The sequence below is a fragment of the Rhinatrema bivittatum genome, chromosome 9 (assembly GCF_901001135.1).
Source record: "Rhinatrema bivittatum chromosome 9, aRhiBiv1.1, whole genome shotgun sequence".
Taxonomy (NCBI): Eukaryota; Metazoa; Chordata; class Amphibia; order Gymnophiona; family Rhinatrematidae; genus Rhinatrema; species Rhinatrema bivittatum.
In genome coordinates this window covers 263,938,921-263,962,418 of record NC_042623.1, presented here as the reverse complement: position 1 = coordinate 263,962,418, position 23,498 = coordinate 263,938,921, and the positions used below count along the sequence as shown (strand labels likewise).

The 23,498-nt window shown below is 42.9% G+C and overlaps 1 protein-coding gene across 5 annotated transcripts in view; it reads right to left on the bottom strand.

Moving 5' to 3' along the window:
• IFT80 (intraflagellar transport 80) overlaps positions 1-23,498 on the bottom strand; it is a 264,566-nt gene that overhangs the window by 228,916 nt on the left and 12,152 nt on the right. For all 5 annotated transcript variants that reach the window (XR_003858776.1, XM_029617084.1, XM_029617083.1 and 2 more), the window contains one exon: positions 13,446-13,556. Coding sequence is in view for 2 of the 5 variants with exons in the window: in XM_029617084.1 (XP_029472944.1) it covers positions 13,446-13,556 (111 nt within the window). In the remaining 3 variants the exon portion in view is untranslated. The remainder of the gene's footprint in view (positions 1-13,445; positions 13,557-23,498) is intronic.

The window sequence follows — 23,498 nt, the reverse complement described above, 5'->3', positions numbered from 1 at the left end:
TAAGGAAAGTGTCGAGGAAGGTAGAGAGGGGTTCTAACAAAGACCCTATTGCTGAAACTATGGGCCTACCTGGCAGATTAGTCAGATTTGTGTATTTTCGGCAGTATATATAGGGTTGGCATAATTGGGTTATCTACTTTCAAAAAATTCAATTCTTTGTTGGTCAGAAAACCTCTCTCACTGGCAATCTGTAACAAATCATCTATTTCTTTCTTGATGATGTTTGTTGGGTCCCCTTTCAATTTATAATAAAAGGATTGGTCTGATAGTTGTCGTTCCACTTCAATAATATATTTAGTCGTATCCATTACAACTATCAATCCTCCTTTGTCTGCTGATTTAATAACTACAGCGTGATCATTCTTAAGATTAACTAATGCTTCTTTTTCTTTTTTTGTGATATTAAAAAATCTCATCAGGTTCCTTATTTTCAAGTTTCTCTATTTCTTGTAGAATCAAGGTCTCATATGTGTGTATCACTGGATTAATCACTCCAGGAGGAATCCAGTTATTTGGCTTTTTAATAATAGATAAATCTGTATGTTCTGTACTGTTATTCTTAAAAAAATCAATAATCTTTAATTTACGAATAAATTTGAAAAGTTCAACCCTTGTACGAAACGAATTATAAAAAGGTGTGGGAATAAAAGACAAACCTTTGTTCAAAATGCTAACCTCATCATCACTTAATATCCTTGATGATAGATTTACAATTTTGTTCTATCTGTCGTTGTTAATTCTGAAACCTCAGATCCTGATATGTTTGAAACCGGTTGTTGTAGCTCCCTCTCCTCCCTCTCCCTCTCCAATCCCCTCTTCCTCTGAAAAAAGAAGTGGAAGATTTAGGTTCTGTCGATTCATCTCTCACTGAATCCTTTATGATTTGCCCATCTTTTTTGTAAACATACATAGGAGCCAATCCAATTGGTAGCATTTAACACCATAGGTTATGTAAATGATTTAAGCACGTCTAATGCAACATATAGTTATTTTAAAAGACGTCACTATTTTTTGAAATTTCGATTTCCTCGTTGTTTATTTCTTGGCATAAGATGCCCCACACAAAAAGAAAAGCAAGGATTCGCAAAAATATTACTTCAACACCTATTTCCTCGATGCGGCAGCCGCGAATCGACGATGCGTTCGGACTTGTGCACCAGAACCCGGAAGGAGAGGCCGCTGGCGTTTGTACTGGAGAGCGGCCACCAGACGCCCTGGCCGACGAAACATCATTGAGCCCCCGGGCTCCAACAGTTCCAGCAATGCCATTTCGATCCCCAGAAGCACTGGGGCAGGAACAGCTCAATCTGGTAGAGGAAAAAACTGCTCCAAGGACTTATGACTCTCCGAGAAGCGACAGAGGGAACCTGTTTGCTTCGGTGAGGGCTCCGGGGGAGGTAAAGAGGAAGCAACCCAGAAAGAAAATGGAGAGGCTGGTCTCCTAGAAGGGAGAGGTAAGGAGCCCAGAATTGAGGTGATTGTGGAGAAGCTGGTTGAGATTGCTGAAAAGTTAAATTTGGAAGAAATACGGAAAGTACTTATAAGTATGAATAAGGCAATATGTGATTTGACTTCTGCAGTAAAACAAAATATGGAGAAATCAGATGGTTTGGAAAAAAGAATTCAATCAGTGGAAAAGACGATAGATAAAGTAGAAATTGAGATAACTCGAGTGAAAGAAGTTCAGTGTAATTTTATTAAGTCTGAAACTAGTATGGGAAAACGTATGGACTTCCTAGAGAATTTAATACGTCGAAATAATTTGAGAATCTTGAATTTCCCAAGATCAAGATGGATGACGGCTAAGGATCTTTTTATAAGTTACCTTAAGAATATCTTGGGTTATACCGAAATTACTATTCCTGTATTCTCAAAAATGATTTACCTACCTGAAAAGAAGGAACAGAAGAGAGAAGATATTGAAGAGCCAGATAATCTATCTGAAATCTTGGAGAAATCATACGAGACAAAAATTGAGAATAGAGCAACTTTATTAATATCGTTTGTACAAACCACGGATAGAGATAATATACTAAAGAAGTTCTTCCGGAATCAGAATTCATTGTTCTACGGATATCTAATAAGAATATTTCCGGATATAACTAAGAAAATGCAGGAAAAGAGGAAAGAGTTTCTAATAATGAAACAAGAAGTGATCTCACGTGGAACCAAATATCATTTGAGGTTTCCTTGCAGATGTATTCTGCTGCATCAGAATAGGTATATCTTTACTGACCCTGCACAACTCCGTCAATATCTGGACTCCTAAACTCCCAGAACTAGGAGAGTTGGATAAGTCAGAGTGGGTACACAACACAGAGTTTTTCCTGGAGAAAGTTGTATAATTATTTTCTGTAATCCGCTAAATATTTGGTTCTCCCAATGTTCTTATAATTGATAAGAAAAATTATTTCATTTCCTAAGGATTAGGAATTTATGTATGTATTGTAATGATTCTCTTCTTCATTTCATTACTTAATTTTCAATGTAAATTGTTGAAATATCAATAAATAAAAAATGAAAAAAAAAAAAAAAAGTCATCACTAATATTATTCTTGTTTTTTTAAATTTCTTGGTTGATTAATTTTCAACTAGAGCCTTAGAGGGTAGTTGTGTTTTTTTAATATAGTGATTATGAGATCTGGGAAGAAGGGAGGTGTTTATTCATTATTTTTTTACACTTTTTTTTTATTTTCTGTTTATTAATTTATTCAAATTATACAAAGAATATCCTCTTTGCAGAGAAACAAGGAAACAGACTTATGCAAGAACACAGTAAATACTGCTTAACAAAAATAAAAAGAAAACATTTCTCTTACTTGACCTCTAATATAGACTAACAGGGGGCTTATGCCAGAATTATGAGGAGATTAAACAAAGGAAAATTATCCACAAGTATAAGCTTAGCGGTTTTTTGATTTTTTTTGGCTTTTTCTTTTCTCTATGACTCACTGGTAGTGGAATCCTGGACTATGGGATTAGGTAACACTTTTTTCTTATTATCCAATAGTGCCTTCAATTGCTCAGGGACAAAAAACACATAGGTAACATTATCCATTTTTAATATACAACGGCAAGGGTATCTAAGCATAAATACAGCTCCCATAGAACGAACTTCTTGCCTCATGGCAAGGAACCCTCTTCTCCTATCCTGGGTAGCTTTGGCCAAATCGGGGAACACTTGTACAACCTTACCCATAAACTTCACTCTCATATTTTGAAAATAATTTCTCATAATTAAACTGAGGCCCTGTGAATATATAAAAGACACTAGGAGGGTTGTCCTTTCTATTATCTCAGATGTAGAAGTCTCTAGAAAGGCAGTTAAATTTGCCGTATCGATTGTAGGTGCCATTTCTTCTTCTCTTGATCTTGCATGTGGTAGAAAATATACTTTATTAAAGACTAGTATATTTTTAGCTGCAATTTTTAATATCTCAGTCATATATTTCTTTAGAGTTATCCTTGGTTGTTCTTCCAGAACCTTAGGAAAGTTAATAAACCTAAGGTTCAGATTTCTGGTCTTATTTTCCAGTTGTTCCATTTTCCTATTCAGGATGGCTCGATCTTGCACTAATGCCACCTGGATATCTTGAAACTTCTTAGTTTGTTCCTCCAACTGCTGGATCCTCTGTATTTGGTTCACACTCCTTGAGTTAAAGTCTTGGGTAACGGTTTCTAGTTGTAAAGAAACACTTTTTTGCTGCAAAGAAACTGTTTGTAATGCTACTCCTATCTGTGCCATCAGTCCCCATAAGGAGTCCATGGTTACTACCGAAGGTTTAGGGAACATGGTTTTTGCAGCTTCAGACTGCACAACTTCACCAGTTAAGGCATTTAAAGAAAACACAGCCTCAGGTATGAGGCTTGCCACCTGTAAATCAACCAAATTTTCCCCTTTCAGGCCTTGCTCACTTCTCCCACTTCACACGGTGGCACCCACAGCTGCATCATCTAGTCCCGGTCAGGGCCGCTTCTGCACTCACCGGACTTGAGAAGTTTTGGGGAATCAGCACTGGAGGCATCCAAGAGTCCGGGGCGCTTAAGCTGGTCCCTCCAGGATCGTTCATGGCTCTTCCCGCGAGCGTCTCAACGGAGAAATGCCCCCCCTGCCTTGAAAAGCCTGCAGACAGCTCCGTTATAGTCCGCTGTCCTGGAGGGAGAGAAGGGGCTGCGGGGTACACCCTTACTCTCCCTTTTCGCTTCGGAGGCATTTCACAAGATAAGGTAGGAAAAAGTTCAGTAGAAACAAGCGATAAACGGACAGCGTTCAGAGCAGTGTTGCTATTCCACCGCCATCTTGGCTTTGTCCCCGCTTTTTTACATTTTTTAATGTTTTATTTTTTTCCAATGATAGGTCTAAATCATGATGATACTTGTTATCATTTATTTTCATTTTTTAATTCATGAATAATTAATGTTCTTAAGCATTGTAAAAGTTCAAAATTATCTTTTATTTATTATTGACTTGTGCATTTCTTACAGTTGCGTGGCATCGCCCATTTACAGAAACTTTGTTCCTTGATGTTTCTACATCATTCTAAATATACCTGAGATTCATAATTGTCTAAGGTAATGAGGGTCAATAATATTGGTCATTAGATACTGACAGAGAAAAAAACTCTCTTTCTCTGCTGTATTAATAATACACCAATAGTATTCTTTATGAAACACTTTTTGTCATATTATAGATGTCACCATTTAACAATTTCAATTGAGTTTCACAAGTTTATTTGCATAACAATTAGAAGCTCTGAATTTACTGATTATATTTATTGTATGATTCATTTATAGCCCCTGAGGTAGCGGCTGTTGAGCTGCGAAACTCAGCCTGAGTCGGGCATTGTTTTTATCAAAATACGTCTACTTCAATAAACATTTGAAAAAAGACCAAGGCATCTATTTCTTTTGTTTTCCTGACGGCAATCATAGATCGCCTACCTCTTTGCTTTTTGGGACTAACCTTATCAAGATCAATCAGGGATCCCCGCTGCATAACAGCAATAACAGCCTCGACACTGCAGAAATTCTTCGCACATTTCAAACTTTTTACATGGATCTGTATAAAGCTGGGCACTGGGACTCTGAGGGTTGTGACAGGTTCCTTTCTACACTTATATTGCCATGGCTCATGAGAGTCCAGGTCGAAGGGCTCAATAGACCCATTACAGAAGACGAAGTATGCCAGACCATACGTGCACTTAAGCACTTTAAAGCCCCTGGCCCGGACGGCTATACGGCCGAGTTTTACAAAACCCTAATAGACTTCGTAGCCACGCCACTGACTAAGACTTTCAATGCTCTCATTGTGAAAGGCTCTTATCTCCCGCACTATAATCTGGCGCACATCACCCTTATACCCAAACCAGGGAAGGATCCCATGGAAGCCACATCCTATTGGCCCATCTCTCTTTTGAATCTGGACCAAAAACTATTAGCTAAAATATTGGCTGATCGCTTGGCCCCCTTATTCCCTACTTTGGTACAGCCTGGACAAGTCCTTTGGCGGTATGCACTTACCAACATCTGGAAGACCTTGGTGGCAATAGCAATGTGTCATCAGACTGATACGCCCTATCTAGCCGTCAGCTTCGATGCAGAAAATGCTTTTGATAGGGTGGATTGGGCGTATCTGTCCTGAATACTGGACCTTATGGGGTTTCAGGGCTATTTTCATGAGGCCATAAAACATTTATACACGGACCCCGTAGCGAAAATTGTGGCTAATGGTGGAAGATCGGAGGCATTCCAGGTGGGCAGAGGCACTAGGCAGGGGTGCCCCCTTTCCCCATTATTATTTCTTTTGCAATTAGAGCCTCTTTTGCTGGCCATTCAAGGGCACAGAGCGGTGAAGGGAGTGAGATTCCAAGCGAAGACTTTTAAATATGCCGCGTTTGCGGCAGACATTTTAGTTTTCCTTACAAATCCTGCCCTGTCTTTTTCCTCGCTCCTAGAGCTTTTTGATCAGTTTGGTTCTCTCTCGGGGCTTAAGCTGAATAAGGATAAATCAGAAGCCCTAGCATTCCCCGTAGCCCTTTGGGAGGAATGGAGGGGACCCTTCCCATTAAGGTGGGCCCAGTGTAAAATTAAGTACTTAGGCGTGGTAATCCCTTCCCAACTCTCCTAGCTATATGCCTTGAATGTTACACGCCTTATGTCACATACACAAGAAATGTTGAGATTACTTACCTGATAATCTCCTTTTCCTTAGTGTATGCAGATGGACTCAAAACAAGTGGGTATAGTGTGCTCATGCTAGCACTTGGAGACGGATCTGACGTCAGCACGGGTACATATACCCCCACAGGAAGTGCAGCAACTCAGTAATCTTCCTTGCAAAAGCTTTTATGGATATATGTGTGACTGACAGATCAATTAAATGAACAGGATTACCCTCACCGATTGATAGAAGCTGGAGACCGCCAGTGTTGTCAACCGGAAGGCGTCGACACCCAGTAGGGTGGATGCCCTATATAAGAAAACATGGCTTACCGTGACTTGGTGAATCCCCATGTATGCCGGCAGCCGGGCGGGATGCTGAGTCCATCTGCATACACCAAGGAAAAGGAGATTATCAGGTAAGTAACCTCAACATTTCCTAGCGTGTAGCAGATGGACTCAAAACAAGTGGGTTGTACAAAAGCTACTCCCGGACTGGGCGGGAAGCTGCCCGAGGTCCATTCAGGATAGCCCTCGTGAATGCTGTGTCCTCCCTGGCCTGGACATCCAGACGGTAGAATCTGGAGAAGGTATAGAGGGAGGACCACGTCGCCGCTTTGCAGATCTCTGCAGGTGACAGCATCCTAGTTTCTGCCCAAGAGGCCGCCTGCGCTCTGGTAGAGTGAGCCTTGACCCGTAGAGGTGGTGGCTTTCCCGCTTCTACGTAGGCTGCCTTGATAACTTCTTTGATCCAGCGGGCGATGGTTGCCCGTGAGGCCGCTTCCCCTTGCTTCTTCCCGCTGTGAAGGACGAACAGGTGGTCCCGTCTTTCGTACTGCCTCCGACATTTCCAGGTATCTGGACAGTAGCCTGCCGATGTCGAGATGGCGTAGTATTCGACCTTCTTCCGACTTCTTCAAACCTTCCGTGGTAGGCAAGGATATGGTTTGGTTGAGGTGGAAGTGTGAGACTACTCTGGGTAAGAAGGAAGGAACCGTGCGAAGATGGATAGCCTCTGGAGTGATTCTGAGAAACGGATCCCGGCAGGACAGTGCTTGTAGCTCCGAGATGCGGCGTGCTGAGCATACAGCCAGCAGGAACACCATCTTCAAGGTTAACAAACGAGGGACAGGCCTCGAAGTGGTCTGAAGGCGTGTCCCGCTAGAAATTCCAAAACTAGGTTGAGGTTCCACAGGGATATGGCCACTTCAGTGGCGGGCGAATGTGTTTGACTCCTTTCAGGAAACGTGAAACGTCTGGGTGTGTGGCGATGCTGTTGCCGTCACTCCGGGGACCGTAGCAGGACAGCGCTGCCACTTGAACTTTGATGGAACTGAGGGACAGACCCTTCTGAAGTCCATCTTGCAGGAAATCCAAAATGATAGGGATCTTAGCGGCATGTAGATTGGTGCCGTGAGTTTCGCACCAGGCTTCAAATACCCTCCAGATCCTTATATATGTTATGGATGTGGAGAACTTGCGCGCTCGGAGGAGTGTATCTATTACCGGCCCCGAGTATCCTCTTTTCTTCAGTCTAGCCCTCTCAAGGGCCAGACCGTAAGAGAGAATTGAGCTGGATCCTCGTGGAGGATGGGACCTTGCCGCAGCAGGTCCCTGTGTGGAGGCAGGGGAAGTGGATTCCCTGCCAGTAGTCTTCTCATGTCTGCGTACCAGGGTCTTCTTGGCCAGTCCGGGGCCACTAGAAGAACTAGGCATCTGTGCCGCTGGATCTTGTTTATAATGGCACCCAGCAGGGGCCATGGAGGAAAGGCATATAGCAGGATCTCCCGAGGCCATGGCTGTACCAGGACATCAATCCCCTGGGATAGAGGATCCCGCCTGCGGCTGAAATATTTGGGAACTTGAGCGTTGGACCTGTCCGCTTGTAGGTCCATGCCCGGCGTCCCCCACTGATCCACGATCATCTGGAAAGCTGTGGGTGACAGCTGCCATTCCCCTGGATTTAGGCTTTCTCTGCTGAGGAAGTCTGCCATGGTGTTGTCCTTCCCGGCGATGTGGATGGAGGAGATGTCCTGGAGATGTGTTTCCGCCCAAGTCATCAGGGGGGCTATTTCTAGGGATACCTGTTGGCTTCTGGTTCCGCCCTGTCGGTTGATGTATGCCACTGTGGTGGCGTTAGAATTTGGAAACACGCTCAGCGAGCGTGAGGTAGCTCCAAACTGCTTTTGGAGACGGAAATTACTGAGTTGCTGCACTTCCTGTGGGGGTATATGTACCCGTGCTGACGTCAGATCCGTCTCCAACTGCTAGCACGAGCACACTATACCCACTTGTTTTGAGTCCATCTGCTACACGCTAGGAAAAGCTGCAACTTTGGATGTCTCTGCCTCTTTCGCTGAATTGAATTAAACATGACTATTTTACCCAAATGGCTTTATCTCTTCCAAAATATCCCTATTATTTTGAAACGTACGGACTTAGGTAATTTGGAATGGTCCCTGATGGCCTTTTTGTGGCGAGGGAAAAAGGCAAGAATACCTCTCAGATACTTAAAACTTAAATGGGTGAGGGGGGGGGGGGGCATGAGTGTCCCAGACCTTGGGGTGTATAATGTAGCCAGTAATCTTCGAATAGTGCGGGATTGGGTGCTGGGGAGCTCTTCCTGGGTGAATTTGGCAGCGGAGCAAACCTTATTGGGTTCGCTTGGTTTGCACTACGTGTTACAAGCGGACACTCGGCACTTAATGATTCGTAAGGACCTTGTTATGATAATAGCCCCCATCCGGCGCGCACGGTTGTCCCTCACCTGCTACTTAAATATTTCGCGGCTATGTGCATATTTTCTGCCACTTAGGGGAACCCTGAGTTTATCCCCGGCTCTCAGGCAATAGAGTTTAAAACCTGGGAGTCAGTGGGGATTACTGACTTGGGCCATGTCTTGGATGCACAGGGGGCAATACTGCCATGGCCAGAATTAAAAGCTCTATATAACCTATCCAGTGAACATATCTACTTTTATTTGCAACTTACCCACAATGGGGCAGATTTTTAGAGGAGCACGCATGGGGTACATTTGTGCGCACTACCCGGCGAGCACAAATGTACACCTGATTTTAAAACATGTTATAAAATCCGGGGTCGGTGCGCGCAAGGGGGTGCACGCCGAAGCCGAGGGGAGCCCCGATGGCTTTCCCTGTTTCCTCCAAGGCCGCTCCGAAAGAGAACTCTTGGGTAAAAGTGACCATAACAATTGGTACTTTTGATATGAATTATGCACGAGATAAAAAAAGACTAATATAAAATATTACAAAAATCTAAGTTCAATGTTATGGCTGCAGTATGTCTAGCAGTGCTATGGAAATGGTAAGTGGTAGCACAACCTGAGTAAATGGATTAATATCTAGATCAAAAGGAGCTGAAGCAAAAACTAACAATCTCAGATATATTCTGAGAAAAACAAACTAAACAAAAATAAAGTTGATACAAGGATGACCAATAAACTTGGGAGTTTATTAAACAGGGCTTCACTTCTGTTCAGCACCACAGTCTGGACAGCTCCTGTGACAGATACATCAAAATTACAGCGCTTTTCTAATATTTTAAACACACTAAAAAGGCCTCATGAGACTAAGAACCACTAGAAATAAAAAGCTTCCAAATCTTAAAATAAAACAATAAGTGGAACCTCAACACTCAGTACAATGGCAAAAGCATTGTTTGATAAAATAAGTAGTAAAGAAGCAAAGTTCAGTTCAAAGGGATTCTGAACATATGGAAGCAATAAAAATTTACATAAGACCATGGTAAGGTCTTTTAAAGATAAACTAAGCTATGACAGTGGATAATTTAGATAACAGTAATACATTAAAGTACTTTGTGGCAGCTTTTTGCCAGAGTCAAGAGGAATAATAAATAAGGTGAAAACCAAAGGATTAAGGGTTCAAAATGCAAATAATGATTCAATGCAAAATCAACAGCTCTTACATAAATACTAAAAGAAAATAAATATTTTCAATAAAAAAATTAATACAGTACGCTATTTATAAGGAATCAGTATAGCTGAGAACAGAAAGGCAGAATTTGTGAATGCTGCTGTATTTAATAAAATCAGAAACTGAAATCTGGTTACTCCAACAGGAACGGCAGGGAAAAGATAGAATCTATCACCAAGGAAAAACTCTATTTAGAGAACAATGAAGGGCCAATGTATCATTTTAAACCAAACTAACTTAACAAAGCTTGTAAAATACCAGTTGAGAGATATACACATGCACAGGAAACTAATTGGATGGGAGGACATAAAAGTTTTTGATGAATGGTAAAGGCACAGGCTCTGGCTTGCGTAAGGTAGAATGTGAAGTAATATACTTGTTAGTGATTTTCATTATGAGTACTATACTCAAGGCATCCAGATAGACAATAGAATTATCAAATATGGAACAGATTTAGACAATGGCTAGAAAAACACTCAGTATTTTTGAATGAATGAAAAGGATATTAGCTTCAATATTAAGGAAATGATATTAAAAATATTATAGAAAATGTAATGATATACAAGTCCTTACTACAAAAGCTTCAACATCGCTCTACAGCACTATTTTATTGTGTTATAATATTATACCCATTATACTAGAGCCAAAAATAATTTAAAGCATATTTATCCTGAGGATTTTTGTCTGGCATATGCTCAATACTTTATTTTGTGTTCCATTGTACCTCTCTGAGTTCTCGAGATGGCTATGTTCCATTATTATCTTATAAGGTCCTGCAGGAGCAGCATGATGGAAAACAGAACACAAAACAAAGTACCCTATGTTGTAAAGAACATTCAAAATGTTAGTCTTTTCCAAAGGGTGTAAAATACTATACAGTCATACTGTTCAACTATGGATATAGAATTTAACATACTCAGCAGTGCAGCATAACTTAAATATACAAATATAATAGTTTTAGGTTTTTGGCCTGCTTTACCTGTGGTTTTCTCACACAGCATGGGAGGAAACCCTTACTAAATCTTGCATTTTTCTATCCTCCTTGTTGCCAGGAGTCACACTATGTCTCACTGCTGTTAATGAAATGTGCTAGAAAAATGTCAGTTTTATTCAAGAGATTATCTCTAACTAGAACAAAACAAAATATACTATTCATCAGAAGAGTAACTTTCAAAGAACCTGCATAACAAAGTTGGCAAAACTGTACATACGTTACACCAATTTTCAAAGAGGACTTACACGCACAAGTCCACTTTGAAAATTATCCCACCAAAGCTACCCCACATAAGTTACACCTGCTAAAATGTGCACACAATTTTTTCCTGACAATTAAGCACCTACTTCTTAAAACAGAAATGTATGAGCAGAGGCCCAAACCCTATCCCAGGAACAGCTTGCCTCAATCTAGATAAACTTACATGCAAACATGACAAAAGGTTACCTACATATCGGGAAAACAATTTTGTAAAAGGTGACTTCTGTAGGGAAAACAGTATTTTATGCACAGAAGTCCCTCTGAAAATTACTCCCTTCCCACAAGTGTACTCACTCTGCAAAACATTCAAGCAAACACTAGACTCTGAATGTTTTAAGCGAGAACTTCAAGCAATAGTGCAGGTACAGCATATTCCATAAATATCAGTGTGCAGCACTGCGTAGTTTGAGAGTGGAATGCAGTTTCAACTGTAAAATTCTGGCTGAAAAGCAGTAACTTGTATCTATACTTTTGTTGCACTTTAAGGATACAATTATAAAACTCTAATCTTGACTGACCAAAAATGCAGAGAAAATGTATTGTGACTTTGAAGAGCAAATTGGTTTGCAATAAACATTCTACTGCTGTAATCCACACAGATCTGCTGACTTTTTTTTTTTTTTGGGGGGGGGGGGATGCTGATTAATTTTGCAAGCCACTGAACATATTTACATTGTTTGCTTACAGTTCTTCAGATGTCTTATGCATTGAACTGATTTTTCAAATTAATGTTATGACACCAACAGAAATACAAATCAATGATGCTACAATCTGTATCAGCTCTATCAAATTTCATAGAAACATAACTGACAGTAGATAAGGACCGGTTGGTCCACCCATTCTGCCCTGTTGATCCTATCTCTAGAAAATGATACATCCCAGCTGTCAATTGTCCAAAACTAACTGACTGCCTGCCTTATCTAATTTAGTTTTGTCGTCTTCCCTTTATGGCCCCTTATCATTCTTGGCAGATATGCAAATAAGTTCCCATACTTAAAAAAGTATATTTTCCCTAAGTTCTTGTGCAAGTTCAGCTACCTGCTCTTCAATAGCTGTACCTTACAAACGGGCCGATACAGTAAAGCGCGGCTGCAGTTACCCCGTTTCTAACCCGCTGTGTACTCACAATTTGGCCACGTAAGTCTAACCCGCGATTCACTATCTGTTCTTACCGATCCTTACCGCTTCTTTTACTCGACGCGTATCCCTTTCCGCCCGCGGCATGTATATGAGATGTAAACGATCGGATTAGCTATTCCCTCCCATACAGTAACGTGCGCCCCGACTATCTCCTTTTTAACCTATCTTGCCGCCAGCCCCCGCTCACCTGCCCTGGCCGCGTCCATGGGTGCCGGTCTCCTGGGCAGCCCCAGTCCTCTCTCCCCTCCTCCCGAAGCAAGGCACAGGGCGAAAAGCGACTCGACATGCTATTAAAGTAGTGGGAATAAAGTGTATCAAAAGTTAACTTACTTTTTCTTACAGTCCTCTCTGCCCTCCTCTGGAGGCGCGCACCGCGGCTCCCCTGCCTCCCGGGCAGCCGGCGGCGAAAGCAGCCCCCGCCGGCAAAGATGGATGAACACACGCCCGTAGTGCAATTTGGGCACTCAAGCCAGCAAAGGCGCATGAACGGGCGTGCGTGACATCACGGTGTTCGTCCATACGCTTTCTGTGCCTTGAGCGCCGAAAGCGCTCAAGGCACCAAAAGCGCTCAAGGCACGCATGTTCATGCGCCTTTGCTGGCTTGAGCGCCTGTCAATTTGGGACGGGCGCTCAAGGCACCGAAAGCGTATGGACGAACTTATCCAACCCTTTTTTAAACCCAGCTACACTGTCTTCACCACATCCTCTGGAAACAAAAGCTTTTATTCTTCCTCTGCTTACTAATGACAGTCAGCTTTATAGAAATTATTTTTGAAATGTCAACATCTATTTTTTAGCGTAATCTATCATGCCAATGAACATCTTTTAAGAACATAAGAAATTGCCATACTGGGACACACCAAGGGTCCATGAAACCCAGTATCCTGTGAGAAAAGAATGAGGTGCAATATGTTTAAAATTGTCACAATTTAATTTACCTGTTAACAATGCTGTACCTTCGTAATTCCATCTTCCTGCAAGTACAGCTCCAGAATGTGCCTCTACACTTTTTTCCACTCTTCCTAACTTTGATATCAGATGAAATTTTCCTAAAAAATGTAAAAGTTACACGGTAAACACTGTAAGCCTGAAATACATAAAAACTATCAACTTCATCAGACTACATATCCTTCTGCACCAGAATCCAGAGGGCATTGGCAAGCATGGATGTTTATAGAAAACATAAAAATCAAAAGATGTGCAGAATGGTCCATGCATTTGCATACTTTTTCAGTTTTCAGCAATCATAGTTTATAAATGCATCGAACCTAGAGCAACATCTTTGGTTATTATGCTAAATAACAGGGAATTTAAAAGAGGCAGTGTCCTGTTGTAGATTGGTAATTAGTTAAAAGACAGGAAACAGTGTAGGACTAAATGGCAAGTTTTCCAAAAGGAGAAAGATCAATAGTGGAGTACCACAGGGATCAATAATGGAAGACCAATAGGGTCTATAGTGTTTAGCATATCCATTAATGATTAGGGAACAATGAGTGAAGTAATCAAATTTGCAGATGACACAAAATTATTCAAATTTGTTAAAACAACGTATTATGAGGACATGCAGAAGGACCTTGCAAGATTAGGTGACTGGACATCTCAATGTTAGATGACATTTAATGTGGACAAGTGCAAAGTGATGCACATAAGGAAAAATAAGAGAAAATTGGTTTCTTTCCTGCTAAATTTCTGTCCTTGAGTTCTATCAGACCAGTCTAGATGGATGGGTTTTTCTCCCCTACCAGCAGATGGAGACAGAGAATACAAGATTTATTGTAACCGCCTACATAAGACACTGTGCCGCTTGCAGTCAGTCGGTCAGTATTGATGTATCTAAGCTATGACTATGAACATTAACTTCCCCAATGAACAAAGGTTGAGAAACCTACAGGTGAGCCAAAGCTAGTCCTGACCCCTTCAATTGGAGAGAGCTACCACAATAAATTTCCTAATCTGAAAAGAATACACACTTGCCAAGAGAAGATCTGAAAAGTTACCGGGTGGGACTTTGAACTGGTTTGATGGAACTCAAGAAAAGAAAATTGGCAGATAAGAAACCAGTTTTCCTTTCCTTATTCACCAGATGAGTCCAGTCCACGCCACCCTCAAACTGGGTGGGAATCTGAAAGAGCTGCTCTCAACATGTCTGCTCCAAAGGCAGCCATGACTGATACTTGGACATCCAACCTGTAATGCTTTGAAAATACATGCACAGGCAATCACATCGCTGTCTTTCAATTGTCCTGGGCTGACATCAATTGACACTCAGCCCAAGAGGCTGATATCTATCTAGATGAATGGGTTCTCAAACCTTTCGGCGCTATCCGACCATTTGAGATCTTTGTCAACATATTGGTCTTCTTAACCTACCTGCCAGTTGAAGACTTGGTGTCTCCGCCCCCTTTTTACAAACAGATAATCCAACTTACGAAAAGAGCTTATCACCATCAAGTATCTGAAAAGAACTCTGTGCACATGCAATACATGCAACTCCCTGAACTGATCTCCAGAAGAAGTCTTCCTGAAAGAAGTCAATTCAACTGATTGGTCTAAGTGAACAGACCACCTTAAGCAAGAACAAGGGAACCGTGCGTATTGAAACCCCATCCTCCGAAATCTTGAGAAAGGGGTCTTCACACAATAAGACCTAAGAAGAACATAAGAACATAAGAAAATGCCATACTGGGTCAGACCAAGGGTCCATCAAGCCCAGCATCCTGGTTTCCAACAGTGGCCAATCCAGGCCATAAGAACCTGGCAAGTACCCAAAAACTAAGTCTATTCCATGTTACCATTGCTAATGGCAGTGGCTATTCTCTAAGTGAACTTAATAGCAGGTAATGGACTTCTCCTCCAAGAACTTATCCAATCCTTTTTTAAACACCGCTATACTAACTGCACTAACCACATCCTCTGGCAACAAATTCCAGAGTTTAATTGTGCGTTGAGTAAAAAAGAACTTTCTCCGATTAGTTTTAAATGTGCCCCATGCTAACTTCATGGAGTGCCCCCTAGTCTTTCTACTATCCGAAAGAGTAAATAACCGATTCACAACTACCCGTTCTAGACCTCTCTGTAGTTCAGAAATACTTTTGGCTTAATAAATTGCCACCAAGAAAACTGTCTTATGAATCAGATCCTTCAAAGACTTTTCCTCAATAGGCTCAAAGCGACTAATACACAGAGGCTTCAAATCCAAATTAGGACTCCTAAGAAGACACAATTTCCTAACAGGATGATGCAACTGATGTGAATCTGCTAGGGAGTAAGAAATCTGATGAGAATCTGATGCCTGATGGGAGAAGCAATCAGATAGGAGTTAGCAATCTGATGTGTTCTCCGTGAGAGTTAACAGTCTCTGTTTTAATTAGGGATAGTTGAGGGTGGATCCTTGGGCCGGTGGCAGATGACCACGCCCCCGGGGGAAATTACCGAGAGAGACCACCGGTCAGGCTCAGAGTTTGGAGACAGACACACACTAGTTCTTTTATTAAACAATATATTGAACTACCAGAGATGGCAGTAGTGAGCTGGAAAGCCCGGCTGTGCTGTAGTCCCTCAGATATTGGAACAGCGATCCCTGGAGGCTGAGCTGTAGAGAAACTGAGATATAGTGAGTAGGCAGGGTATGCAGATGGTAACACTCACACAATGTCCCAATAAAGCCCAGGCGCTGGAATGTATAGGCCCTCAAGGAGTGAGTACCTGGTTCCAGGGAAAGCTCAGAGAGAACGATGATAACTCACTGATGTAGCTGATATAGTTGGTAGTGATGACTTCCAGGCAGAAGAGTATATGAAGCAAGTCTGGGAACAAGGGCCCTCGAGGAGCGAGTACCGATTCCAGACTGTCACCTGAAAACCAAAAGAGAGAGCGAGGCCCCCAAGAAGTGGGTACCTCTGGTAAGTCAGAGGAGGCAGAGTAGCTTAGGTAGCGAAACCCTTGCTAACGCGATGTATTAGCAAATACTGAGACCTTAAATATCCGTTGCGGGTGACGTCATCTTCGGGGGAAGCCCCCGAGGTTTGTGCCATTGCCGGTACTTCAGTTAGGGCCGCGCCACGCGCGCGACCCTAGACCTCCAGGAACATGGCGGATAGCACCGTCGAGCTGGTCCGGGAACACCCGAAGACTTGTGGCAGAAGAACACCGCGGCAGCCAATCTTCCCGCGGTCGGAGAGGGAGGCGCCAGAGAGGTAAGGAGGGCGGAAAGAAGGCGTCGGGCACCGAAGGGGACACAGCAACTGCTTCACCCCTCTCAAGAAATGAGCAATGTCTGGATGAGAAACTAGGATCTGCCTTTGCACCTTCCCCCTATAAGCAAGAAAGTGCTACCACCTGAACTCGAAGAGAATTTAAAGTCAGCCCCTTTTGCAAATAAAGAATCATAAACAGCGAGGCCTAAAAAAGGAGATTTCCCCCCCCCCCCCCCCCCCCGACACCATTCCTCAAAGACACTCCAAACCCAGATATAAGCAAGAGAAAATAATTTTTTCTTGCCCACAATAATATAGTAATCACTTCCTCCAAGTAACCCTTTCCATGCAATCTCCTCCTCTCAAGAGCCAAACCACGAGACGAAAATCAATCTGCTTCCTCCAAGCAGATCGGACCCTGATGAAGTAACCCCTGAATGTGACTGAACCTCAGGGGGCCATCTACTCTGAGTCTCACAATATCTGTAAACCAAGGCTTTCTTGGTCACTCTGGGGCCAACAGGATCATGGTTCCTTGATGCCTCTCTAGCCTGAGAATTTCTTTGCCTATCAATTGCCGCAGTGGAAACACATACAGAAGACAATACTGAGGCTATGGCTGGGACAGAACATCCACACCTTCTGACTTAGATCCCTTTCTATGACTGAAGAACTGAAGTCCCTTGGCATTCTGCCTTGCCACCAACAAATCCATTTGCAACATTCTCCACTTATCCGTAATCATAGAGAACACCACTTCTGCCAGCTGCCACTCTCCGGGATCCAACATGTGCCTGCTGAGAAAATCCTCCTGCACGTTCTGTAACCTAGCAATGTGCAAAGCTAATAGACATACAAGAAGACTCTCCACCTACCTAAATAGGATGGCCACTTCTAGAGAAACTGCTTGGCTCTTGGTTCCATATTGTTTGCTTATGTAAGCCATCGCTGTCACATTGTCCGACAACACTTTCACCGCTCTCTCCTTTTCTAGGAGCAGAAACTCAATCGACATATATCTGATCCCTCTCGCCACCAAACGATTAATGGACCACATCGCCTTCGACCGTGTCAACAATCCTGAAAGTCATAAGTCCTTGGCAGAGAATCACCAACCAGTCAGACCGGCATCCATGGTCACTACTATCCAATCTGGAATTTACAACTCCATCCCTGTCGACATATTCAGTTCTGACAGCCACCAAGCTAGACTGCTTTGCCCTTCGCTCGGTAGAGGCAGTCTGATACTGTAAGAACATAAGAACATAAGAAATTGCCATGCTGGGTCAGACCAAGGGTCCATCAAGCCCAGCATCCTGTTTCCAACAGAGGCCAAAACCAGGCCACAAGAACCTGGCAATTACCCAAACACTAAGAAGATCCCATGCTACTGATGCAATTAATAGCAGTGGCTATTCCCTAAGTAAAATTGATTAATAGGCATTAATGGACTTCTCCTCCAAGAACTTATCCAAACCTTTTTTGAACCCAGCTACACTAACCACATCCTCTGGCAACAAAATTCCAGAGCTTAATTGTGCATTAAGTGAATAGGAATTTTCTCTGATTAGTCTTAAATGTGCTACTTGCTAACTTCATGGAGTGCCCCCTAGTCCTTCTATTATCCAAAAGTGTAAATAACCAATTCACATATACTCATTCAAGACCTCTCATTTTAAAGACCTCTATCATATCCCCTCCTCAGCCATCTCTTCTCCAAGTTGAACAGCCCTAAACTCTTCAGCCTTTCCTCATAGGGGAGCTGTTCTGTTCCCTTTATCATTTTGGTTGCCCTTCTCTGTACCTTCTCCATCACAACTATATCTTTTTTGAGATGTGGCAACCAGAATTGTAGACAGTATTCAAGGTACGGTCTCACCATGGAGCGATACAGAGGCATTATGACATTTTCCGTTTTGTTAACCATTCCCTTCTTAATAATTCCTAACATTCTGTTTGCATTTTTGACTGCTGCGGCACACTGAGCCCACAATTTCAAAGTATTATCCACTATGATGCCTAGATCTTTTTCCTAGGTGGTAGCTCCTAATAGGGAATCTAACAACATATACTACAGCAAGGGTTATTTTTCCCTATATGCAACACCTTGCACTTGCCACATTAAATTTCATCTGCCATTTGGATGCCCAATCTTCCAGTCTCATAAGGTCCTCCTGCAATGTATCACAATCCACTTGTGATTTAACTACTCTGAATAATTTTGTATCATCTGCAAATATGATAATCTCACTCATCGCATTCCTTTCCATATCATTTATATATATTTATTGAAAAGCCCCGGTCCAAGTACAGATCCCTGAGGTACTCCACTGTTTACCCTTTTCCACTGAGAAAATTGACCATTTAATCCTACTCTCTGTTTCCTGTCTTTTAGCCAGTTTGTAATCCACGAAGGGACATCGCCTCCTATCCCATGACTTTTTAGTTTTCTTAGAAGCCTCTCATGAGGGACTTTGTCAAACACCTTCTGAAAATCCAAATACACTAACATCTACCGGTTCACCTTTATCCACATTTATTAACTCCTTCAAAAATATGAAGCAGATTTGTGAGGCAAGCTTCCCTTGGGTAAAGCCACCTGGAAGAGCCAATTGTAACGGTCTCATTTGAGATTCTGGCCAGGGCACAAGTCTAATGTCGAAGCCACGGACCCTAGCACCTGCATGCAGTTCGAGACTCTCGGGGCCTTTAGACAATGAAAGCCACAGACTTCTTCCTAGAGCTTCAGAATCCTGTTTACTGTAAGGGACACCTTCCCTTTCTGAGTGTCAAAATGAGTTCCAAGATACTTCAGAACCTGGGAAGGACAAACTTGCTTTTGGAAAAGATGATCATCCAACTTAGACTCTGCAACAGCTGAATCACTTTGGAAAGTAGAGCTTCAGCACTTCGCTTTTGACCTCACTTGGTCCAGGTACAGATAAACCATAAGAACATAAGAAAATGCCATACTGGTTCAGACCAAGGGTCCATCAAGCCCAGCATCCTGTTTCCAACAGTGGCCAATCCAGGCCATAAGAACCTGGCAAGCACCCAAAAACTATGTCCATTCCATGCAACCATTGCCAATGGCAGTGGCTATTCTCTAAGTGAACCTAATAGCAGGTAATGGACTTCTCCTCCAAGAACTTATCCAATCCTTTTTTAAACACAGCTATACTAACTGCACGAACCACATTCTCTGGCAACAAATTCCAGAGTTTAATTGTGCGTTGAGTAAAAAAGAACTTTCTCCGATTAGTTTTAAATGTGCCCCATGCTAACTTCATGATTTTAAACATCTCTATCATATCCCCCCTCAATCGTCTCTTCTCCAAGCTGAAAAGTCCTAACCTCTTTAGTCTTTCCTCATAGGGGAGTTGTTCCATTCCCCTTATCATTTTGGTTGCTCTTCGCTGTACCTTCTCCATTGCAATTATATCTTTTTTGAGATGCGGCGACCAGAATTGTACACAGTATTCAAGGTGCGGTCTCACCATGGAGCAATACAGAGGCATTATGACATTTTCCGTTTTATTCACCATTCCCTTTCTAATAATTCCCTACATTCTGTTTGCTTTTTTGACTGCCGCAGCCCACTGAACCGACGATTCTCAGGGCCTTCCTTTCTCAGGGCCATTACATCTACCATGATGACTTCTGCAAAGGTTTGAGGCGCAGTTGCTAGACCAAATGGAAGTGTCTGAAACTGAAAATGACCCCCCAGCACTGCAAATCTGAGGAATCTCTAATAATCTTTCTGAATCAGAATATTCAGATAAGCTTCCAAAAGGTTCAGAGACATCAGAAACTCTCCTTTTCAAACTGCTGCAATTATGGAATGCAGACTTTCCATACAGAAATGGTACTCCCTTAGGGATGAGTTTACCTTAAGTCTAGGATAGGTGAAACAGCCCCTCCTTCTTTGGGACCAGAAAATAAATGGAGTAACAACCGGGGCGATGAGAATGAGGTTGGAGTTGTCCAAGATGCATTTTTGTAGTACCCATCCTATCAATGGGAATGGAGGGAACGCATAAAGATAGCCGTTTGATCACTGCAGAAGGTAGGCGCCCTGAGCTAATCTGTGACGGCTCTGTTGTACAGAGCAGAACTGTGATACTTTTGTGTTCCATAGCAAAGAGGTCTATTAGAGGTGTGCCCCAGCAGCGGAAAATGTAGGCCGTCACCTCGTCGTTGAGCTCCCATTCATGAGGGTGGAAGAGGCGGTTGACTCTGTCCACTTCAGAGTTTCTCACACCGGGGTGATAAGTTGCTTGAAGTTGAATTGAGTGTACTAGTGCCCACTCCAATAGTATGGATTCCTTGCAGAGAGTCCTGAAACCTGATCCTCCTTCCTTGTTTACGTAGCACATGGTAACCTGGTTGTCTGTATAAATCATGACTGATTTGTATTAAAGAGTCTTTGAGAAAATGTAGACAGCGTAGAGAATGGCGTGGAGTTCTAATAGATTGATTTGGTAGTTTCATTCCTTTTGTCAACCATAGCCCTTGAGTCTTTAGATGTAAAGCATGGGCTCCCCATCCTGTCATGGAGGCGACTGTAGTCCGTACGATCTGATGTGGTGGATGCCAGAATGGCGCACCTGAGTGCAGAGCTGTTGGATGTAGCAACCAGTCGATGTCTTGGATCAAGGAACAGGTAAGGATTATCTTTTGAGACGAGATGAAAACATTGAGACCATCGGGATTTCAAGCTCCACTGGAGGCGTCGCATGTGTAGATGAGCATGAGGTATCACATAAGTGGCTGCTGCCATGTGACCCAAGAGCATCAGTATTTGATGTGCGGTGGGTTGTTGTAGATCCCTCGTTGATCTGGCTAGGGTCTGAAAGGAGAGGACTCTTGTCTTCCAGGAGCAAAGCTTTGCATAGTTGGGTATTGATGAGTATTCCTATGAATTGTATTGTTTGTGACGGTTCCAGGTGAGATTTCTCGTAATTGACCAAGAAGCCCAGATTCTCCAGGAAGAATAGGACTCGTAGGCATTGGGTGTGAATCAGGTCCCAATATGGGTCTACCAGGAGTCAATCATAGAGATAAGGGAAGAGTGTTATGTCCTCCTTGCGAAGGTGGGTCACAGCTACCGCAAGACATTTGGTGAAAAATCTCGGCATGGAGGAGAGGCCGAAGGGAAGTACTTGATACTGACAGTGCTGATGGTGAGCTTGGAAGCATAGGTAGCGCCAAGAAGAGGAGTGCATGGGAATGTAGGCATAAGCATCTTTGAGGTCTAGTGAGCACATCCAGTCCTCTGGCTGTAGGAAGGGTAGGATGTCCTTGAGAGAGGTCATCTTGAATTTCTCTTTGATGAGGAATCTGTTCAGCCCTCTAAGGTAGAGGATGAATCTCAGTCCTCCAGTTTTTTTGGGTATGAGGAAGTATTGAGAATAAAATCCCAGGAACCATTGGTAGCAGGGTACCTTTTGTATTGCCCTCTGACTCAGGAGGAGCTCGATCTCCTGTAAAAGGAGGGGATTGTCCCTCGGGAAGGAACTATTACATGTGGTAACAGGGGAAGCATTTTGAAATTCAGATGGTAGCTGTTACGGATGATGCCAAGGACCCAACGATCTGATTTAATCCGTTCCCATGCTGATGCAAAAGATGTAAGTTGGCCTCTTAGGATTTGAGTAGCTGTCGCTGTGGAGGGATCAAAAAGACGGAGTCTTCGGAGCAGCGGTTGAGGTTCGCTTGGACGTACACTGTGTTCAGGGTCTGCTCCATTGAGGTTGTGTCTGGGGTGGTTGAGGCCTCTGGGTGACATAGGAAGGAGGGTATGGCTTCTAAGAGCGCCGGGAGTAGAAAGGCCTTCTGTAGGAGGGATAACAACGTCTTGAGGTCAATTGATCCTGGAAGGAGGTAAGAGAGAATACTACCACCTTCTGTTCTTTAAGTTGAGAGCAGTCACACAAGCTTATCACCGAATAATATCTCCTTTAAAGGGGAGATCGGCAAGTTTGTCATAAACATCCTTGCGGATTGCGCTTGATTTTAACCAAGCTATGCATTGTGCTGCAATAGCTGCTGCAGATGTCACGGCTGATATGTCAAAGGCTTCATAGACAGTGTGTAAAAGGCGACGTAGGCCTTCTTTTAAATCATTTACCAAACGCCTACGTTGGTCTGACCCAGATTTTAGGCATTGGGGATACTCATATAGATAGTAATATAAAATTGGTGCTGTTGCACCTTGGCATTTAACATCGATCCCTGGAATACTTTTCGCCCAAAGTCATCTAGGTAACGATTGTCTTTGCCTGGCGGAGTATATGAATATAAACGTGTCTTTCTAGCTTTTTTCATGGCAGACTCTACATCAATGGAGGCATATGGAAGTTGTACTGTGACAAAGTGCTTAGATTTTTGCATTCTGAATTTCAGCTCAGTTTTCCTAGAAATGGTGGGCGTGAAGAAAGGTGTCTCCCAGGCTTTGTCCATGATTGTTTAGAGCACAGAGCGAGACGGAAGTGTTGTAGGTTCCGCTGGAGTGCCAAATATTTTGAGAAGGTCGTGCAGCTCTGATCGTGGATCGGGAATTTTCTTGGTTTAAAGGTTCAATACAGAGTCCAGTTTCTCAACAAATCTGGAGTAAGCTAGATCTTCAGGCAGAGATGTCGGCTCTGGCGACCCACCAGGGGGGGGGGGGAGGGGGGTCAGAAGGTATTCCTGTGGAAGAGCAGGGAGATGGTGGGGAAGGGGCTTCTGGCTGCTCGAAATATGGGCTGCCATGGGGACTCAAATGCTTAAGATCTGAGTGTTGAGGAGGAGGTG